The sequence below is a fragment of the Plenodomus lingam genome, assembly GCF_022343315.1.
Source record: "Plenodomus lingam strain CAN1 chromosome Unknown contig_1, whole genome shotgun sequence".
Classification (NCBI taxonomy): Eukaryota; Fungi; Ascomycota; class Dothideomycetes; order Pleosporales; family Leptosphaeriaceae; genus Plenodomus; species Plenodomus lingam.
The window spans coordinates 1,418,761-1,439,365 of NW_027093927.1; the positions used below are offsets into that span (position 1 = coordinate 1,418,761).

Consider the following 20,605-nt stretch of genomic DNA (forward strand, 5'->3'; position numbering starts at 1 on the left):
AAGTAAGCTATTACTATCCCTTGCTACAAAACTATAGACGCCTAAGGTATAGCTACCTTATTTGTTTAGTAGGTGTACTAATTTAGATATACTCTAGATACTATTATTTCTAATTAAGGCCCTTAGTTTGTATCTAGTTTCTAGTCTAAGTTCTATTAGATTATAGGCACTAAAGTTAAGCTCTCTACTACCTACTACAAATAAACTAATAGATAAACTAAGATTATAAACAAGTATATTAATTAGAGACTAAGGCCTTTTGTATCCTATTACTAAGATAACTAGAGCAACCTACTACCTATAATAGACTATGCCTAAAGTACTCTTCTATATTTATCTATTAGCATAGCTCTATATTATCTCCTCTTTAGTTCCTTACTAAAGTAAAGTTAGTATTAGAAACTAGAAAAGACCCTATCTACTATACTAGAGAAACTAAACTATAAGGACGCCTTATCCCTTGCTACTTAGATACACGACGCCTAAAAGATTACTAAAGAAAATATAGAAAGAGCTTAAGACTAAATACGCTCTACTACTAATTACTATTGCTATCTAGTTAACTAGAAGGTTAGTAACTATATTTATCTATCTACTACTAATCTTACTATTTTATAACCTAGCTAAAAACTATCTAAATAATAGGAAGGTCCCTTTAAGGTATTAGAATAAGTAGGAAACGCGTATTACCTCTAATTACTACCTAGTTCTAAGATCTATAACGTTTTCTCTCCTAATATACTATACAAAGATCCCTAAGACCTGTTGCCTAGACAAGAGGCTCTAAAACCCCCTAGTACCCCTATACAAGGTGTAGAGGAATAGGAGGTGGAAGAAATCCTAGCTAGCAAATTATATTAATCTAAGCTAAAATATAAGGTTAAGTAGGTTAGATATAATCCTAATCCTATTTAGTATCCTACCTCTAACTTTATAGGTGCTCCCTATAAATTATAGGTATTCTACTAATAGTATCTAAATTAGCTAGGTCCCTTACGTAGCTTACTAAAATAGATTTAAGTATAGGAAAAAGGCAAAGAGGATCTAATATTACTTTATAATAATTATACCTAATATTAGAACTAATTTATATCCTATTTAGCTACATATTATCTATTAACTACTATCTATTACTATTATTCTTATTACTATTTATTATTATATCCTATTTAGAACCTTTAAGGTTCCTAGGATACTACCCCTAGGAAACCTCTTTATTCTATATCTATCTCTCTATTAGAACCTAGTTTAGACTCTGTATTAGCTAAGATAGCGCCTAGACTATCCTTCTTTACTAGCTTCTAGACAACTAGTGCAGCAGGGATTAGAGCAGGTGCAGGAGTAGGGACAGGAGCTAGGACTAATTTAGACTCCTTCTTATAGAATACTTTTATCTTAGCCTATACTAAGAAAGTCGCCTCCTAATTTAGTGCTAATTCCTCCTTAAGTTTATTTATAGCCTTTATTAAGCCCCTAACTACTAAGACTATCTTATAGATACTATTCTAAAGCTAATATAAATTAGATATAGTAGTATAATAGGTAGCTATAAGGATTTTAGTAGCCTTTATACCCTTAGTCTAAGTATTAGTAATAGTAATGCACTTAGCTAGGTTTTAGGTAGTTTCTTAAATAGTGGCCTTAAACTGCTTAACATCCTTCTAATAGGTAACTATAGCTTTCTTATCCTTATCCCCTTTAGTAGGGTTTCTAATTAGGCTATAGTATTCTTCTAGAGCACCCTTAAGGGTAGAGTACTCTTAGCTAATAAAAGAAGGAATCTACTAGGATTAGTAAAGGAACCCTATTAGACTTAGATACTTACTAGATTGTAATACTTATTCTAGGAGATATAGTACTAGCACTTCTTAGAATTCTTTAACTTAAAATTAAAATTATTAAACCTGCCCCTAGCTAGAGCCCTAACTACTCTTATATAGAGAGCGCGATAAGTAATAGGGAGGACTCCTAGTAGTACTAGTACTAGTATAGCTAAAGGTTCTAATTTAGATTAGTAACTATTTAATTATATAGATTAAATACTTACTAGATTTTAGATAGATTAGGTTAAATAATTAAAAAATTAGGGATATAGGAATAAGAAAGTTAGTAGGTAGAGGGCTAGTTATAGGTAGGCTAAGGATAGGGGTCTATGCCCTAGGAAGAAGAAGTAAAGGTAAAGGCAGAGGTAAAGGTAGAATTATTTGCAAAAAGCTCTTCTTTAATAAGGGATCTAAACCTAATCCTAAGGATAGGGACTATCCTTTTTCTATAGGAGGGGGTAGTATAATAATAAGGTAGAATTGCCTGCCTATTATTCTATACTAAGTTAGGCCTAATAAAGGCCTAACTTACTTATATATATAGAGAATAGCTCGCCTATAGTTAGGATAGGTATATTCTTCTTGTCCTTTTGTATAAGACCTATAGGTGTAGGAATCTTATCCTTTTCTGTATAGACGCGCACTCCTATATGCCTTTAAGTCGTATAGGATACCTTTTGGATGCCCTACCTACCTAAGTCGTTACAAATCTAATTAACCCTAATTAATACCCCTATATAACCTACTATCTAATTAACTACTAGCTTACTACTAAGTGCCTAATAAAAAGCAGGAGCTCTAGTAAGGAAGGTTTACTAATTATTTACCTTCTAGTAAGGGTAGCTAAAGCTCTATATATATAAGTCTAATCGTAGTAGATATAATCTAATAATCTATCTCCTAAATTATTCCTAACCTTAGTAATCTAGATTTCTATACTTTTCTATATAGATATGCACTCCTACATGCCTTTAAGTTATATAGGATACCTTTTAGATGCCTTACCTACCTAAGTTATTATAAATACTATTATTAACACTTATTATATTCTCCCCTAAGGCTAGTCTATAACACCCTAAGCCTATAGCCTATATAACCTAAACCTAACCTAAGCCTATAGCCTATATAGGAATTTATAGTTAGGTTTATATTAGGTTTAGGGTCTAATATAAGCTAACCTAACCTATACCTAACCTATACCTATTTACTACCCTAAACCCTAACTATATAGTATACCCTAATATACTTAGAGTAGGGGGGTACCTAATAGCTACCTTATTCTCTCTTATATAGTATTAAGTAATTAACTATTTATTAAAGTAGTAGTATACCTACTAAATTTTCTAATAGTATCTAGATAAAATTAATTATAAATAACTATATTTTCCTACTATTTTTAAATATATAAAATCTTCCCTAAGAGTCAAGGATTTTATTTTTATAAGTGTATTATTAATAGGTGCTATAGTTATTAAGAAATTTTGTGTTGAAAATTTATAATTTTAGTGTTGGTGGGCGCTTGGTGGGGGTGGGCGCTCAGTGGTGGATCACGTTAGCCGAAGCCGCCGCCAAGCATCAACTGATCTCATACATGCGACTTCACACGCACCACCACATTGCGCCAAACCACACACAATGCCTCCTCCACGGCTCTCACCCGCGCTCTTACGGGTAAGACCCCAAGTATCCTACCAATGCCTCTACCACCGGATAGCCCCTCTCCGCCATGCCTCCACAACTTCTCAAAGCGACGTCAAACCCGTCGTACCATGGAAAACACCGACGAGCGTCTGGTCCCCCGAAAACCTCATCCCCCCACCCAAAGACGGGGAAATCCTCTACGAGCGCCGTCCAAACCGCGCATTACCACCGTATGCCTTCTCCCCCACATCCCATACCCGTCCTTCCCTGCACATTTGCCTGAACAAGCCCACCACCATTCATCATACATGCTGACCCCACATCCACAGCGTCCCTCCCCTGATCTCACGCCAAGTCCTTAAAACCCTCCCCGTCTTCGTAGTCGCCCTTACCGTCTCTGTCCTCGTCTTCTTCAATTACCAAAAGCAAGAGTCCTCGGTCGTCAGCTCCTCCCTCTACGCACTGCGCACCAATCCGGCCGTACGCGAGGTCCTCGGCGACGAAATCTACTTTGCGAGCAAGTATCCTTGGATCCGGGGCGAGATTAACCAGGTGCATGGGCGCATTGATATTAGCTTTTGGGTCAAGGGGACCAAGAGGGCGGGGCTGGCGAGGTTGAGGTGTAGAAGGAAGGGCAGGGGTGGGCTGTATTATACCCAAGAGTGGAGTTTGACGCTCGAGGATGGGGAGAAGTTGGAGCTTTATGATCCGAATGGGAATGCTATTGATCCATTTCAGGTGCCGGTTGATGAGGAGTGAAGATGGGGTGGAAAGTGGAACGCGTGGAATATGAAATGGAAGGATGGGGATATACGGGATAACGTGGACATGGACATCATACTCGTTGTCTCGTTATTTGGGTCTACATGGGCGAAAGATTAAGCTGGGTTTTTCGACAATCACGTCCGTGACTCGTTGTGTAGGATTATGTACGTGTAGCTGTGCACCACTGACTAACCATTGTATCATAAACATCGCGAGTCATAAAAGTGGCCAAAATGTAAGAAATATCACCAAGTGCCATTGTGGCATATACTTTGGATGCAGTAACAACAGACAGTGTCATACAAACCACTGCCACATACCCCGTCTTCTTTTCAACCGGAACACCAATACCCATATACCCAAGCCATCCGCAACGCCAATGCCATGACTCAATATACCATGTCGACCCAACAAAAAATAGTGAACCCAAAAAAAAAAGTAATAAAGAAAGTGGTATCATGATAACAACCCCCCACCCCCCTCAAATCTTATCCCACTCCGTAACCTCCGGCCTCCTCACACTAGGATGATGCGCCAAATCCGGCCTAACCAGATGGGCAAACTGAGGATTCACATTAAGCGGATAACTAATCTGCGGCATGCGCGCAACCTCTTCCTCTTGCTCCTCGCGCTGGCGCTGCCAGAAGCGCTTTTTCTGGGGCTCGCCAGAGGTGGTGCGGCTGTAGATGGAGCTGCATGGGCGGTGGGAGGCTAGGAAGGAGGGTTTGGGTTTGGGGGCGGAGGTGGCGGAGGTGGGCGAGGTGCTGTGGTAGGAGGGGAGGAAGGATTGGCGGGCTGAGCGGAAGGCGCGTAGGGGGCTGAAGGAGAAGTCGTGGAGGGGGTTTTGGGCGTCTTGTTCTTTGTTGTTGGGGAGGGGTGGGGAGTGCAAGTCGATGGGGGGAGTTGGGTTGCGGAGGGGAGGGCTGTGGTGCATGTGTGTGCGGCTGGAGCTGCTGCCGGTGTGGTGGGTGCTGATGGTGAAGTCTTTGTGCTTTGGGTCGTAGGCCGACGCTGTTTCAATGTCTTCTTGGAGCGTCATGGCGCCTCGGGAGCGGACGCGGCGGGCGGTGATGTTGCGGGCTTTGTCGCGGAAGATGAAGCTCTGGTGGAGGGAGAGGGTTTAGTTTGGCAGTGAATGTGGAGGGAGGGCTATGACTTACTGCAACAATGTTGAAGAAGCCAATGACAATGGCGAGGATGCCTGAGGCTACGAGCAGACGCCAGAATGGCATGCCTAGAGACTCCTGGCTGGTGGCTTGTTTGTTCATGTTGCCTAGCATGTTGAGTCCGATGACCATCATGGCGCAGCCCAAGGTGACGAAGCCATGGGCAGAGCTGAGAAGTGGCCAGTTTCGGGCAAAGAAGTTGCGGAAAAGTGAGCATTCGGAGACGATGAGGAAAAGGCCTGCAATGGCAGTGATGACGTGACTCGTAGCATCGAAGAAGAAGAACTGCATATGATGAGCTTTGTTGGCGTGGTTGGAAAAACTGGACACACCTTGGAGATAATGAAGGTTTTGACAAGCATGACAATGCTGCTTGCAACGACCGAAGCAAGAGCAATGATATTCAAGCCACGCAGGATATTGAGAATAATGTAGCCTGGGCCAGCCAGGTGTTCGGCTGAGAGAAGCGCCATTGCAATGTACAAATGGTTTTATTTGTTGAAGAAGCTGGTACTGAAAATGTGGAGTAGTTGATCTGCCCAGCAGTTGAAAGTTTGAGTGTGTGTCGAGCAAAGGGTTGGTTGAAGGAAGTCAAGAAGCTTGGTTGTTGGGAGAGTACAGGTAAAGAAAAGAAGGTCGAGAGAGAGAGAATGATAGATTGGCCCACGCCAGCGAGGCAGCGACACTGCTCTACAATAGCAGCAACCAACTTGTGATGGAAAAAAGAAGAGCGAAGAATAGAAACAATGGCAAAAGAGTCCAAGTGAAGGCGGGAACCTGAGGATCAAAAGTCACCTCTAGACCCACCTGTCACCATTGCGAACCTGAGCAACACACTCCCGATACCTTTCCTCCTCACTCGCGCCCCCATCTTCCATCGAGTGGCCGAAATCACTCGAAACTCTATACCTGACGCTCGTACAACCCAGTTTCATCCCTCAGACCAGTCTAGCGCTCGCAGACATGCCGACACAGACAACGCAGGACCGCAGCGACACGGCCAACATCCCGGCAAGACACCAGGCCTTGGGCATCCAGAAGTTGAAGCACGGTTTGGTGCTCGTCTAGGAGTCGCGTAGTGATTGGGCGGGAGTGATTGAAACGCGCTCGGGTAGATACATGGGGTTGTGTTTCAGATCGCATTCTGCGGGCGGCAAGAAGTGGATCGCGCGCTGAGAGTCGTTGGTCAAGTCATGTCTTTGGTACGGAGACTGCTCGCGACGCGGGAGCTGTCTTTTTTTTTGTCTGCGGAGATGGTGTTGTGGTACATTGAAATGTGCAGCGCGAAAGATGAAGCGGTTGTGTTGTGCTACCTACTGCATGGCGCTAAGATGGAAAGACGGCGCCTGGGAAACAGTGATTTCCAGTGTGAAGTGAAGTTCATCATTATAGTTCTGAGCCGTCTGTAGACCATGTAAAGGAGCAGTTGTAGAGCCTAGTAGCATGTTATTTTGTGACAGACAAAATGTGTGCGTTTCAGCCGTAATGTAGAGTATTTTGCACCAGATTAGCTTGTCCTTGCTTTCCTTCCAACGTCATTTTCTAGTCTACCGGTATTCGTTACCGAGGTCCTGATGCATTGAACACCGGAAATGATTGATCATTGTTGTTCATAGGCCCTGATATAACATGCCCCATTGCCTTTCGTCCACATCAACATTCAATCTCTGAGACTTCTCTGTAATCTGGCATAACTACTCTCATTCGCATGGGTATCTACAACCATTACACGCTCCAGACTAAGCAGTGACAACCGGCTCACCTTTCCCATCAATCAACATCACATCCGTCCTCTCGGGACCCTCACCAACACCAGTCAAGATGACCCTGCTGACACCTTCCTCCAAAGCAGCAATAGCGGGACCGCAGTCACCCTTGACCTTCTCCAACTCCGATGGGTTAGCCTGTACCTTGGCTCCCCTCTCACCCTGCCAGCCGTCCTTGTCGCCCAAGATCAGCTTGAACAGACCAGCAACGTCCTTTTCATTCTCTTCAAGGTAATAGACCACCGCATTTGGACCGGCATCGAAAGTGTACGCCGCAATGATCTTTCCAGCTGCCGCATTGATCGCATTGACGACCATAATGGCCGCCCTCGAAATATCATTCAAATAGAAGATTGGTGGGAAGGTATCCAGACAGGTTGCGTGGAAAGAATTGCTGTCCATCATGGTCACTTTGCCAAAGGTCTCAAAGTCCTTGTTCTTGATAGCCTCCTGCATTTCCTTCATGCGGCGTGGCACCGTCTCTTTGGCCCTTGACTGGAACAGCGAGGATGTTGCGACGGTGGTTTGCATGCCAGTGGTACTTGATACACCCTTCTTTGCGGCACTGACCACGAGAATGACAGCACGCATGTTGGGCCAGTGGCTTGCAGGTGCAACTTGAAAGGCCACACTGTCACTGCCGTCAGCAGCAGAGCCTTGTTCCCAGCCTACGTAGCCACCGAAGAGAGATCGACATGCTGAGCCCGAGCCCTGTCGAGCGATGCGGGAGAGGTCCGTGGGCGATGAGGGGAGTTCGTAGAGATTTGCAATGGCTCTGACGAGAGCAGCGAAACCGGCGGCTGAACTGGCGAGGCCAGCTGCGGTGGGGAAGTTGTTCTCGGAGACGATCCGGAGAGGTTGGTCTGCGAGCTTGGGCAGAGACGAATCCTGCTCTTCTAGTTTCCTGCGCAGAGTCCTGAGCTCGCGGAAGCAGGCCTGTGTTCTAGCACCAGACACATCTTGAGGTTGACCGTTGAGGAGCAGAGTGTCCTCGGCGGGGTAGGAGGGCGAGCAGGAAGCAGTGGTGTGCGTGCGGAGATCGGACTGGGCAAGGGTGACGCTGAGGGAGGAATTGGTGGGGAGGTTCAGCTTGGGGTCACGTTTCCCCCAGTATTTGATGACAGCAATGTTTACCGGAGCGGTGGTGCTGGCACGGTGAATGTCTGCCATGTCGTTGTTGTTGGTGTTGTTATTTGGAGGGGTCAAGGTGAGATGAAGAGGCAGAAACAAGGGTTCTTGGTGGGGGAGACTTCTAAATGTCGTTACCGGTAGTTGACTGATATGCAGCACGCTTGAAATGGTATTACCAGCAGTGGAGGCGATACTATCACAATGTAGCTGGCTCACAGTTCACTCGAGAAGCAGTAAAGACGTTGATACATACGAGTTACCTCCAAAGCACAACAAAGTATAACACTACACGTCATCTTGTGAAAGCGAGCATAACCCCCGGCAGGGCCCAGGGCGGTGAAGGCGAGGCTAGTGTCCGCAGTGAGCCAATCAGCATGCAGCGGTTTTCCGAGACCGATTGGTCCAAGCTCAACAATGCCTCGACCCGTTGTCGTCACCCATCCCATGTTCCCCCTCCCCCTCCACCACCTTTGACATGCCCACACCAAATCCGACCACAACAATGCCCTCGCAGGAAGACCCAGCCGCCGCTTGTCCAGTCGACCACAAGACCCGCGAACTATGGCTTGCCCAAGCCCGCGCCAACGGCACTCAGAATCCAGATCCCCATGAAGCCGCCGCTGCGCCAGCACCATTACAATCACAACCACAATCAAAACCACAATCGCAAACCTCCTCCCCCGTCCAACAATCCTGCGACTCATCCGCCCTCGACCAATCCACCGCATCCCCCGCCCCAACAGCCATCTCCCTCCTCTCCCACACCCGCCTCGGCACCGACCGCGAAGTCAGCACCATCCCACGGGCTCTCCCCACCCTGCCCTCCTCCTCCTCCTCCCGCCCCGCAAACAGCGAGCATGACACCGCCCCCGACAAGGCAACCGGAAACTGGATCTACCCGTCTGAACAAATGTTCTTCGAAGCCATGCGCCGCAAAGCCTACGACCCGCAAACCTCGGACATGAAGGCCATTGTCCCCATCCACAACGCCGTCAACGAGCGCGCCTGGCACGAAATCAAAGCCTGGGAAGCAGGCCGCGGCAGCGAATCCTGCGGCGGCCCTAAACTCGCCAGTTTCAGTGGCCTGAGCACCAGCCTGACCCCGCGCGCCAGGTGGAGGACGTGGATGGGCTACCAGGCCCCCTTTGACAGGCACGATTGGGTCGTGGATCGCTGTGGCGAGAAGATTGAGTACGTGATTGATTTTTATGCGGGCAGGGACGAGGGCAAAAAGGGAAAGGCGCTGAATTTCCATCTCGATGTTCGGCCTAAACTCAACAGTTTCGAGGGCTTCAAGATGCGCGTCCAGAGGTTCTGGGGCTTTGGGGGCGCCTGAGGTGTGCTGGTGTTGTTTTTGTGTATACAGCAACTATATGCATGGGTCGGGTTGTATGATAGCGAGTCGGACTGACAGGATGGTGTGCGGTTATGATTTCATGGACGCTTGTACTTGGACGATATTCTTTGGCATACAGCTCAGGCGTAAAAATTAGACTTGGGATTGGGATATATCATCAACAAAAACTCTCTACATGTGGATAAGAGTACGTGCTTCCTTTTGCTCGTTTCACCGCTCCGAATTTTCCCTCTGTCCTGCAAGTGCTCATATGTGCCGCACAAAAGGACCGGAAGAAGAGGATGAGAGAGAAGAGAGAAGAAAGAAGAGTAGAGGAAAAAACGCCCATACACCATGCAAGCATATACAACCTCCCCATCAATCCTTCTATCAACAAAACCCTCTCACAATCTTCTCGAGCTCACATCTCCCCCTCCAAATCAAACCCGAATATTTAGCTTCTGCAACTTCTGACAATTCCGCAACTCCATCTTCCTCGCCGCATCCATAGCCACAGCATCGACGCCAAACCAGCCCTGAGCATCCTCCATGGCCTTGCGCTGCGCATACTGCTCATTCCTACACCGCGCATTCAGCGTCTGCAGATACTGCGTCTCGGCCGTGTCATCCAGCTTGCGCCACTTCTTGGTGCTGAATTCCTGCACGTCACTTGGGTTGACAAAGTAGTGTATGCCTAACCGCGAGGACACGCGCTGGAGAGTTTGTGGGGGCCGGGGGGTTTCAAAGGCGAGCGAGGGGCCGGTGGCGGTGGTGGGGGAGCCGGAGAAGAGGGAGGAGAGGAGGGGCAGGATGAAGAGGAAGAGGAGGGGGAGGAGGTTGGCAAAGGCGGAGGATGCGGATTGGCCTTCTGAGTCTGGGTGGTGGGCCGTGGCCGGTCGTCTGCGTGGGCGCCCGCCGCCGAATTGGTGGACGCGGACGCCGGGGCCGCCGCCGAGGTTGAAGACGAAGCCTGGGCCTGTTTCGAAGCCGCCTGGAGGGGGGTTAGTCGTGGGTATGTGTATGTATATGCACAAGGATTAAGGAGAGTCTTACCGAATGGACCTCCTCCAAACCCACCGCCAAAGAATTGCCTGAATAACTCTTCCGGTGTCATTTCTTCTTGGAACATCGGCCCTCCTTGTCTCCCTCCAAATCCATTTCCAAATGGACTACCACCACCCCCCGCAGAGGCCGGGTTAAACCTCGCATCCGGATCCCCACCAAACTGATCAAACTTCTTCTTCTTCTCCGGATCACTGAGCACCTGGAAAGCCTTGGATATCAACTTGAACGCCTCGTCGGCGCCCTCGTATCCATTCTTATCCGGGTGCGTGAGTAGCGATAGTTTGCGGTAGGCCTTCTTGATGTCGCTGTCCGAGCACGTCGCTTTGACGGATTCGAGACCGAGGATCTCGTAATAGGCTGTTGGTGCGCACCGCTTTATACGTATTACTGCCGCTTTTTGCTCGGTGGTGTATGCGCGGCCTGCGCTGCCATCGTGGTGCGATCGTTGCTTTGCTTCTCCGTTGGCAGGTTGTGAGCCCGAGGCTTTGCCGGACATTGTAAGTAGTGCTGGCCTTGAGATAGGGTGTGGTATGGTTTGAGGGGGCGTCTCGGGTGTTGTGGATGGCGGAGCCCTGAGCGGGCAGCGATGTTGTGTAAGCGGCGCGTTGATAGTGACAAGCCACGGTAGAGATTTCTTCTCGGAATCGATTCACGCTGTCTGGAGACTGGAAAATGAAATCCCGCTGGAATGGTGCAAGGCGATAGGGCTGTGAAGGGTGACCGGCAGCCGGCGACTGTCCTCCACGTCCGTTGAAGTTCGTCGAGTCGAGGCCAGTTTCCAGAAGCCGCACGGGACGCACGGACGAAATTGTGGCAGAGAGAGGGTACGGTAAGTTAAGTGACCAAGAGCAGGAACGTCAGAACGTCAGGCCGACAAACTACCGGTGGTTGGCCCAAACGTCATCCATGTTTGATCCTCTAGATACGATACCAACTATTCTCAACCCAGGTCAACTAGGTATATCTTGCTGGGCTTACTCAATCGAACAGCATACAACCCAACAACCACGCCAATACGACAACCATCATGGCGGACAAACCAGTGCAGAAATCAACACTCCAATCACTGCGCAACTGGGGCGGTACGTTAACTACCTCACTCCCAACCTTCCAACCAAAACCACCTGTCTGCAAATACTCACGTGTTTCCCTCTTTCACATCTCGGTCATTGTCACTAGAGCACATTGCCAGTTATCACCATCGAAGCTCATCAAAACACATACGAGAAAAGCATCAACTAACAAGTGGACAGAAAACTCCGTGCCCCCAACCCTTCTTGCAACACTCATCACCGCCCAACATGCCCGTCCCTTTCAAGTATTCCCCATGATGTTCCCGCCCGTCCTGCTCTTTGCTAGTTACCTCAATTTGAGTAACTACAAGACGGATGCGGCGGGAATAACGGCGGCATGGAGCGCCCTTTATGCTTTGCTGGCCATGCGTAGAAGTCAGGTACTACCACCCTCCCTGCCTTTGTCTGAACCAGTTCGGTGAACGTGGGATACAGATCTGTGGAATTATTATGCTCGCAATAGTAGCAGAAGCAGAATGACTGACACACTATCAGGGTATCAAGAACAAATTCACTGCGCGGGGTGTAGTAAGAGGAGCGTCGTTAGCCCTTTGTGCTGTCAACGTTGCCGGATGTGGCTTGGCCTATACGTTTGGTAAGCGGGAAAAGGAGGAGAAAACTGTGTGAGCAGGCTTTCAGAAGTCAATGTTCGTTCGAAATGTATCATATTGTGTACAGCAAAATAATGAGGACTGGGAAAAGCATCACCTTGACGAATCTAAACGTACTTCTATATCCATCTAACGCCATCGCCATGCTATGTTCTGGAAAGGAGCAAACGAAATCAGTATTTGAATCAGTCCCATGACATTGATTGTGATTCCTGCTTCACCATGCATCACCCCACCCTTCCTCCTCCTCTTCCTTGGATTTTTCCGTTTCTTTCTTGACTTCCTTCTTTGGCGGTACCACAACCTTTCGCGTTGTTGCAGAGCCGGTTGTACTTGATCTGCCTCCTACAACAGGGCGCGTAGACTTTGTGGCTGGCGCTGAAGGCTTGGAAAGCGCTTTGGGTAGTGGATTCTTCACTATCTTCTTTGCAGTAGACTGAGCCGCGAGCCAGCCAGCAAAGTCTGGTTCACCTTTGTCGTCATACGATATCTTACTTGTCGGCTTTGACACAGATGGTGCACCCCATGGATCTTCGTCGTCCTGATCATCTGGCTCGGTGGTCTTGGCGCCCATTCTATCATCATCGCCAAAACCTCCCCACTCATTGTCAAAGTCCTCGACTTCGTCATCAAAACTGGTAACAGCGTCCGGAGAGGTGACAGTTGGAATGATTGTTGAACTCTTTGAGCTGTGAAGTGTCATGCCTGGCTTCGATGCTAGAGGAACTGGTGGCTTATTGGGTGTTGTGGATGGCGGAACTGAAGCTGGTCTCTGATCTGCCGCTCCATTCGTTGAAGAACGGGCTTGCATCTCTCCGGCTGTGGCAGCCAACTTATTGGTGAAACTCGAAATTGCCCATCCAGCCCAGGAGGTGTCGTTCGCTGGAGTACCCATGCGAGGTGTAGGGCCAGCAGCAATGCCGGAGATTAGACCAGGTGATGGGAGCACGGTATCCGGCATGGTGGCGGCGAACTTCCGTATGCGGGCTAGGTAAATATCCACACTCTTTTGAGCTTGATCCCGAATGATCTTCTCCTTGTCGACTAATGACGGACACATGATGGGAAGCAGTTTACTCGCACAGTCATCCTCGCTAAACAGATCGGCCGTTGCAGCAAGAGCCAAAAGAGCAGCATTGCGTGCATGTACGAAAGGATCACGCAGCGACCGAGAGAAGGCAGCAGCAAGTACCTTTGCTCGACTCTATTGAGTATTAGTATGGCCAACACGCCGGACAATACAGACAAAACTTACACTTGAACTCAAGTTCCTCGCAATTTTGCCAAGACAAATTGTGGTGTTGGTACGGATACCGGGTTGCTCGTCATTTGATGTCTTTGCTAGGTGGCGGAGGAGCTCGCCATTAATGGTCCGGTCGGAGAGTTTGGGAACGACAGTCAAGACGGCCTTAACGGTCTGTTCTCGCACGACTGGTGCAATGTCTGAGAATCCTGTGACCTTATTCGATTGTTAGCATAGGTTTTCACATTGGAAGATGGACTGACCATTTGAGGAAAGATTTTATCATTGACCAGCTTTTGTGGGAGGTGATCAATCATGAGCGGCAAATTGTCCAGCAGGCAGACGCGTATCCCTCGATCTGGATTGGCAAAAAGTCGCACCACCACTGGAGTGATTTGAGTTTCATACTCTTCATCCGAAAGTTTCTGTCCGATTTGCATGACAGTGCTGAATACTTTGGGACCACCTCCACCAAATTCGACAGATTTAAGCAATTCGGGAAGTACCTTCATCTTGAAGAAGTCTGTAGGAAAGTCATCAGAAACTTCGTCAAGCTTACTAGAGCACAGTCAGTGGTTTTGGGTGATGAGCCGTCTGTGACATTACTCACCCGAGCAACTCATTGCGCTCATCCTCTGCCTTCAGACCAAGGTTTTCGATGTCGTCTGTTACCTGGATCAGTGGCGTTTGGAAGAACCCCCCTAGCCGTTTCCCTTGGTCCAGGAATTGCCCAACGCTCATTCGTGACTTCGGGTTTGGGTTAAGAAGACGCTTGTAGGACTGATGCATGCTGGCGGGGATGCTCTTCATCTGTCCCAGCTGGTCACTACTGTGGTAGCCGCCATTGAAGACCTCAAAGATGAGAATGCCAAAATTGTACGCATCGACCGCTGGGGTTGGGTTCTGTTTGACCACCTCCCATCCCGCTTTTGCAATCTCGGGGGGCATATAGCGGCCAGCATCAGGTATGAGTCCGCCATAGGTAGGTAGTATAGAGTCATCCTCCTTGACAGAACTAAGAGCATCGAATCCACCGAGCTTCCACTCGCCGCTTTCACTGAAGAAGATTGATGCCGGGCGAAGGCAGCCATGAATCGAGGCGGCGTCCGCATTGATGAACTTGACTGTCTGCGCTACGTTGTGTAACCCCCATTTTGTGGTTTCCTCTGTCAGGCTCTTCCTTTTCACATGCCAGCTCAGAGGACTCAGTCTTTCTGTGGCAATGTAGATGTATGTCTCCGTCTCTACAGTATCGAGAACCTTGACTACGCCTGGGTGTCGCAGGGTTCGTAGTTTGCGGAGTGCATTGCGGGCGAGTGGCAGCCGAGATTTGTTCGCAGTAATGTCGAAGGAGAATATACTGCACTTGGAGCCATCTTCCTAGCGATTTGCGTATTAGCCCAAATATCAGCCAGTGCAGATGTCCGGGCCGTACTCGCTTTGTGCCGTTGTGCAACGTCCAGATGGAGTCGTTGAGGTCTACACGATCGCCAAACGTATATCCAAAAGCCGGCCCTTTGGAGATGGCTGATGCTACTGCGGACTTGAGAAAGTCCATGAGGGTTTATGTGAGCGCCGGACCGGCAGTTATAGCCACTGCGCAAAGAATCTCGCGTTCTGACCAGACGTCTGTTGCGCGACTTGCCAGAGAGGACAGATGCGCCTTGCCCCACTCTAGGTACTGTCCAGGAACATCCCTTCCACGTGATCGCGCGTCAATCCAGCCTTTTGTCATCTCCGCAACTTCCCCGGCGGCGCGTCATCACCGCGACGGCCCATGCGCAAGAAACAGACTGCGAGTGCGGCAACAACAGAGAAAATCTTTCACTCTCTCTCACGCCACGGCTTGACTGTACAGCCGCGCAAGTACCTCTTCACTCCGCTCCCATGGCTGCTCGCATACCATCTACGCCTCAGCCCCTACATGTCTCCGAGAAACGCTGCCCTTGAATTGTACCCTACCTATACGCTCTGGCACGGCCGATTGTTTATACATGCCATAGACATTCGGTCCCAGTGCTCTAATGTCATAGCGAGACGAAAAGTAAGCTCATGTTTCCCTGGGTCCTCTCCCACAATGCTCCCATTTGAGCAACCCCATGAGATGATGACTACTGGTAAAAGGTCAGATCGCAAAGCGTGGCTGATGGTCTGCCTTGGATACTGTCTGATGACCATGAGCAGCGCGGGAACCATCACTCGCATGCAGTGGGCCCAGCAGTATCAAAGAGCAAGCCTCAGACGTAGCGAAATGCTGGTTTGATTCAAACAAAACTGAAAAGAGCTGAAACATGTCCACTTTCGCCTCATAACAAGCTGGCAATGGTACGCACTTGGCTGACTTGTCTTGATATTCTAGGCTGAAGGTCCTGGCTAAGTTCCTATTTCCAAATGGGAATATCAAGAAACAGATGGATGAATTTTCCTCTGGCAACGCAAAGCCACATGCAGCAGATTGGCCAGCCACGCATCAGAGACGACAATACTACCATACAAGAATCGGATAAACGCAACGGATCAGGACAAGACGGCAACATTAGCTTCCCACTCCCCGATGCATACCCTACCCGACGACATCGCGCTGCTCAAAGGATATCACCACCACCCCTCAAACGACAGCGCACGGACAACGATGTTCCCACGGCAAACGTCGTTGCTCCGCGCCCAACAGAATTGCCAGCAAGGCCATGTTTAACCCAGGACGTGGTCAGACGTAGGTATGATGTTGATGTTATGATTGATATTTAACCGTGCTCACGAACGTAGCCTCGATGGCTTGCCTACTTTCCAGCAGCACGAGCTGAACAGGCAGCAGGACAGAAAAGGTCTATGGAAGTATCCACATTCTTTACCAAATCCACCGACCACGCATGGCAGTGGAAAAGACAGCGTCATAGGCAAAGCGAGGAATAGCGACGCAGTGGTTCCACGTCATTCGGCTGTTCCGCGAGTGACCGTCAAACGTGCGTGTCCTGTCTGCAAAGGAAGCTCCGCCACCAACTACAACCAAATCTTCATTTGTCAAGGATGCGCGAGTCCATATCACGACAGTTGTCGAAAACCTCCCTTAGGTGACTTAGTAGAGCCGTAAGTGCATGTGAAACAAAGACCCAGTCATAGCTGATATAAGTAAGCAGGCAGCACTGGCGATGCTCCAACTGCTTATCTTCAAATCGCGCGCGAATATCGACCGCTCCTAGTGCGCAGAGGGACTCCAATATCCGTCATGGAGACCCTTCGGCAGCAACATCAAATACATACTCAAAACTGAGTACATGTTCGAACCTTGATGACGATCAGACTTTAGTGTCGCTGAGCTCAGACGCAGAGCCGTCTCCCAAATGGGTCAACAGCTTTGCATTACCTGATCGCAGCTCCCAGCCTCTTTTAGTGCAGCCTGGTCAGCAAACTGAGGCAACGTCATCAGTTGGAGACAGTCGCTTCGCCTGCAACACCGCCGAGCATGGCAACGCAAGTAATCACGACAACATGAGCATATGGAACATTCTGCGTGGCCCCAACGAAGCCAGGTCGTCAAACTCTATCAATCGCAGGGACAACTCGGATTACAGAACAATTCCTTTTACATCGCTTCACGCAAGCGACTATGACTTTGAGCAAATTCTCAATACACCCACGCAACATTCGCGCGCATCCGAGGTTCCTGACCAACCTTTTGATGCACGGCTCGGCAATGAACGCGAGGCACAGAGCAATGACGACAAATTAACAGCTAGGGATCGGCCTCATCAGCCAGCGGCCGGTATCACTGCAATGCGGATAGTACTATGTGTTTCCTGTCGAACAAAACGAGTATTCGCAACATGCGAGGATGAAAACATTCATTGGTAAGTGCTCTTCGCTCAGCATACTTGGGGGCCTCGATGACTTACTCGCCTCTTCAGCCATACTTGTCGAAACAGATCACTTATTGCGGAGTCTGGCAAACTTGAGACACCAGACACTTATCATGCTGCTTCACACAATGAAGCGTGTGCAACGCAAAGCCCTAAAGATGGATTGAGCAGCACGTCCCCCGCTGTGTTTACATCAAACCCAGTAAAGCCATGGTTCCATTCGAACTTGATCAATACAAAGCTGAAGATCAAGCGAAAGAAAATTGATCATGATGTGATCTTGAGCATGGAAAATGCACGATGGGAGCCGTCGTTGGGAAGATACGAAAGCAATGACAATTTCCAGGCTAATATCTCAGGAGAGATACTTGTTCGCAAACAACCATCTGTGGAAGGGCCGGTACCCATGCTCGACACATGTGTGCGAGTTTCCAAAGCCCACGTAATGGAGAAAATGGAAGATCCTGTTCCAACGGAAGCGCACTTGAAACAACCGAAGAACGACAGCAACTCACCGCCTCCGATCGTCATGGTCAGAAGCTGTCGAACAAATGACAACGACCTAAGCCTTGAGTCTACCAATGCTACAGACGAGGAAGTGCATGACGCCGGTGATGAAGATTTGCAGTTAAAGTTGACCGGGACAGAGTCTACTATGGCTTTGCATGCTGGATCCGTCTCATCGGACACCTGGGCATGCTCTGAACAGGTTGTAAAACATCCGCGTTTAAAGTATGTTAAATTGCGGCACACTGCGCGCGAACTGGCAATTATAGCACTTTCAGCCGCAGATGACTCAGGCCTTACAGCAGTAGAAGTGATCAACTGGATAGCGAAAGCATTCCCCCTTCTGCGAAAAGGTCGAGCATCTTGGGAGACTCGAGTCGAAACCAAGCTTTCGGCTTTGCCAGAGCTCTTTCGTAGTGAGATATCAGGCACTAGAGACAATACGAAGAGATACTCCTTCGTTGACGCATCGATGCGGAAGCGGTACAGAGCTTTGTATGCAAAGTATTGGAATGTCATCACCACGCCTGTCAGCGAAGCAGGCGAATCCTCTAGAACGTACGTTAAGTCGCCTTCAGCCTTGAATCGCAAAGGACAGGCCCAATCTATTCGAGTGAGAAAGACCGCCTCATCAAGAGACGATGATCCGCCCGTCAAGCCGTCACTATCATGTGAAACTCTCTCCGCGACAAAAGCCACGCCAGTAATGCCATCCGAAGACCTGATCGCGCCCTTCATGCCATTCGAACGTGCCGTCAAACGTAAACCGCAAGTAGACTTGTCCATTCTCCGTGACTCCAAACGCGAGACAAGTTACAAGGCCTTTCTCCAAGCGCAACCCTCGTCTATCGAGTTCATGACCGAGGAAGAAAAAGCTAAGAAGATTGCGCAAATCAAGGCTCGACCTTCGAGAAAGCAGTTCTTTGGGTCCGACTACCGACTCGGACACGTGCGACGCTATGGACGACAGGACATTCACGACGAGAGCGATGGAGCGTGGATTCCGCCATTACGGAACATGCACACCGGTGATGTCAAGGGCAATGGGAAGACAACGAGGACGTTCGAAGGTCCGACACTGCGCGAGGTTTTTGACCTACCTGAACATGCGATTCCTATGAATGATGGACAGACGGAGCTGGCGTTTCGGGATAGTACCAAGGTATGTTTGTGCTATTTTGGGAGCAAGGTTTTGGATTGACTAACTCTGGGATAGATTAATGGGAGACTACCGCGGTCTAGGCAGATTTACAAGGTTGGCAAGATGTTTGGCGGGGAACTTACTGTTAGGGCGTCCTAGGATGTTGGGATTGGCAGTTCTAGGGGTCGTTTTGATGTGTGTGTATGTATATGGAATGAGAGGAATCGGACGCTTCACGATCAAAGCCATTGAAAATCAATGGATGTGAGGAGAGGATGCACGGATGGAAGGTATGAGGAACGCTGCACCATTAACCGCCTATGTAAAGATGAGGCAACCACCGACCGACTTATAAACAACTATGCAGTGACATACACACCATGGTATACCCAATTGTTCAGCCCAAACCGAAACGCATCCCCAAGTTGAAAACATGAAAAGAAAACGCCCATGCAAAACGGCCCCATACCTACTGCCCATACAGCACAATCTCAATCCAGCACGACAGCCAAAATGATAATAACCAGGACGATACTCATAATCAGCAGCAGAATACACGCCTTACTCCTCGCGCTCTTCTGATAATTACTCGCCTGTTTCAGATTGACATGGGCGCCACGACTCGCATCATGCGTGACCTCTACATTCTCCTCTATGATATCGAGCTGAGCGCCCTGCTCATGCACCATGTGAGCGACATCTCTAAACAGCTCATTGAGTTCGCCGACGCTCTGTTCGATATTGCGGATTTCGGATTCGCGTTCGATGATGAGGGATTCTTGGAAGTCGACTTCGTCTTGGTTGGCGAGTCGGAGTTGGAGCTGGTCTTGCTGCTGTTGCTGTTGGAGGTGGGGTTGGTGGGCGGAGGGGGAGGAGGGGGAGTCGAGGGCGGCGCGGGCGGCTTGTGCAGATGCTTTTTCCTTGTCGAGCGCGGTCTTTTGGAGTTGTTGGAATTCGGTCAGGGAGGCTTTGAATTCGCGTTGGAGTTTGGACTGGGTGAATTTCTGCGAGGGCTGGAAAGGGAGGGCATGTGTTAGTATGGGGCTCTTCGGCTTGTTGTTTTCCAGTGTGCAAGGGAAGGGTGAGGGAGATTGATCATACCCCGACGTCAGGCCATGTAGTGATCTTCTTGACACCTTGGCCAATCTCCTTGAATTTCTCCGACGTCTCCTCGACGGTGGTCTTGACGCGCTCGCGGACACGGGCGGTCTCGTGCTTGGTGCCGACCTTGGCGACTTCGGTTGAGAGGCGGGCGACATTGCGGGTGAGGGCGAAAAGGTCGTCGGAGAGTTTGCTGGCAAAGTCGCGGAACTCGGGGTCGTCGGCGTACGAGGGGTCGTCTTCTCTGCGCCAGGTTGTGGGCTGGGATTCGAGGGCGCTGGAGCGCTGGAAGGACATGGTGGGTGGTGGTTGGGGATGGGGCGTGTGCCAAACGGGGTGGTGAGATGTGTGGAAAGTTGTTTGGTGGTGGTGAGTCGGA

General features: G+C 49.1%; 10 protein-coding genes across 10 annotated transcripts; 5 read left to right on the forward strand and 5 right to left on the reverse strand.

Moving 5' to 3' along the window:
* The first annotated feature begins 3,409 nt into the window (after nt 1–3,409).
* Nucleotides 3,410–4,592, forward strand: IAQ61_000426 (uncharacterized protein). The gene is made up of 2 exons (XM_003835565.2): nt 3,410–3,694; nt 3,794–4,592. Exons 1-2 carry the CDS (start codon nt 3,459–3,461, stop codon nt 4,221–4,223), a joined length of 666 nt encoding a protein of 221 aa, XP_003835613.1. The 5' UTR covers nt 3,410–3,458; the 3' UTR covers nt 4,224–4,592.
* Nucleotides 4,593–4,710: 118 nt separating this feature from the next.
* IAQ61_000427 (uncharacterized protein) lies at nt 4,711–5,868 on the reverse strand (the record flags this gene model as incomplete). Its single annotated transcript, XM_066094668.1, has 3 exons — nt 4,711–5,331; nt 5,390–5,680; nt 5,728–5,868. The coding sequence occupies 3 exons, from the start codon at nt 5,866–5,868 to the stop codon at nt 4,711–4,713; spliced, it is 1,053 nt and encodes a 350-aa protein (XP_065955521.1).
* A 1,266-nt stretch (nt 5,869–7,134) lies between these two features.
* On the reverse strand, nt 7,135–8,331 carry IAQ61_000428 (uncharacterized protein; the record flags this gene model as incomplete). Its single annotated transcript, XM_066094669.1, has 1 exon — nt 7,135–8,331. The coding sequence occupies one exon, from the start codon at nt 8,329–8,331 to the stop codon at nt 7,135–7,137; it is 1,197 nt and encodes a 398-aa protein (XP_065955522.1).
* Nucleotides 8,332–8,767: 436 nt separating this feature from the next.
* On the forward strand, nt 8,768–9,628 carry IAQ61_000429 (uncharacterized protein; the record flags this gene model as incomplete). The annotated part of the gene is made up of 1 exon (XM_003835567.2): nt 8,768–9,628. One exon carries the CDS (start codon nt 8,768–8,770, stop codon nt 9,626–9,628), a length of 861 nt encoding a protein of 286 aa, XP_003835615.2.
* A 440-nt stretch (nt 9,629–10,068) lies between these two features.
* On the reverse strand, nt 10,069–11,189 carry IAQ61_000430 (uncharacterized protein; the record flags this gene model as incomplete). The annotated part of the gene is made up of 2 exons (XM_003835568.2): nt 10,069–10,619; nt 10,682–11,189. The coding sequence occupies 2 exons, from the start codon at nt 11,187–11,189 to the stop codon at nt 10,069–10,071; spliced, it is 1,059 nt and encodes a 352-aa protein (XP_003835616.2).
* A 531-nt stretch (nt 11,190–11,720) lies between these two features.
* On the forward strand, nt 11,721–12,393 carry IAQ61_000431 (uncharacterized protein; the record flags this gene model as incomplete). The annotated part of the gene is made up of 3 exons (XM_003835569.1): nt 11,721–11,775; nt 11,947–12,146; nt 12,262–12,393. 3 exons carry the CDS (start codon nt 11,721–11,723, stop codon nt 12,391–12,393), a joined length of 387 nt encoding a protein of 128 aa, XP_003835617.1.
* Nucleotides 12,394–12,594: 201 nt separating this feature from the next.
* On the reverse strand, nt 12,595–15,178 carry IAQ61_000432 (uncharacterized protein; the record flags this gene model as incomplete). The annotated part of the gene is made up of 5 exons (XM_003835570.1): nt 12,595–13,581; nt 13,633–13,836; nt 13,884–14,178; nt 14,231–15,000; nt 15,056–15,178. The coding sequence occupies 5 exons, from the start codon at nt 15,176–15,178 to the stop codon at nt 12,595–12,597; spliced, it is 2,379 nt and encodes a 792-aa protein (XP_003835618.1).
* A 219-nt stretch (nt 15,179–15,397) lies between these two features.
* IAQ61_000433 (uncharacterized protein) lies at nt 15,398–15,997 on the forward strand (the record flags this gene model as incomplete). Its single annotated transcript, XM_066094670.1, has 2 exons — nt 15,398–15,664; nt 15,980–15,997. The coding sequence occupies 2 exons, from the start codon at nt 15,398–15,400 to the stop codon at nt 15,995–15,997; spliced, it is 285 nt and encodes a 94-aa protein (XP_065955523.1).
* A 14-nt stretch (nt 15,998–16,011) lies between these two features.
* On the forward strand, nt 16,012–19,284 carry IAQ61_000434 (uncharacterized protein; the record flags this gene model as incomplete). Its single annotated transcript, XM_003835571.1, has 5 exons — nt 16,012–16,337; nt 16,387–16,707; nt 16,758–17,468; nt 17,526–19,146; nt 19,201–19,284. 5 exons carry the CDS (start codon nt 16,012–16,014, stop codon nt 19,282–19,284), a joined length of 3,063 nt encoding a protein of 1,020 aa, XP_003835619.1.
* Nucleotides 19,285–19,616: 332 nt separating this feature from the next.
* IAQ61_000435 (uncharacterized protein) lies at nt 19,617–20,523 on the reverse strand (the record flags this gene model as incomplete). Its single annotated transcript, XM_003835572.1, has 2 exons — nt 19,617–20,138; nt 20,227–20,523. 2 exons carry the CDS (start codon nt 20,521–20,523, stop codon nt 19,617–19,619), a joined length of 819 nt encoding a protein of 272 aa, XP_003835620.1.
* Between the last annotated feature and the right edge of the window lie 82 nt (nt 20,524–20,605).

Coding starts and splice junctions, on each gene's coding strand:
- IAQ61_000426 (XM_003835565.2), top strand. CDS start 3,459: ATGCCTCCTCCACGGCTCTCACCCGCGCTCTTACGGGTAAGACCCCAA. Junction 3,695..3,793: donor CCAAACCGCGCATTACCACC/GTATGCCTTCTC, acceptor CCACATCCACAG/CGTCCCTCCCCTGATCTCAC.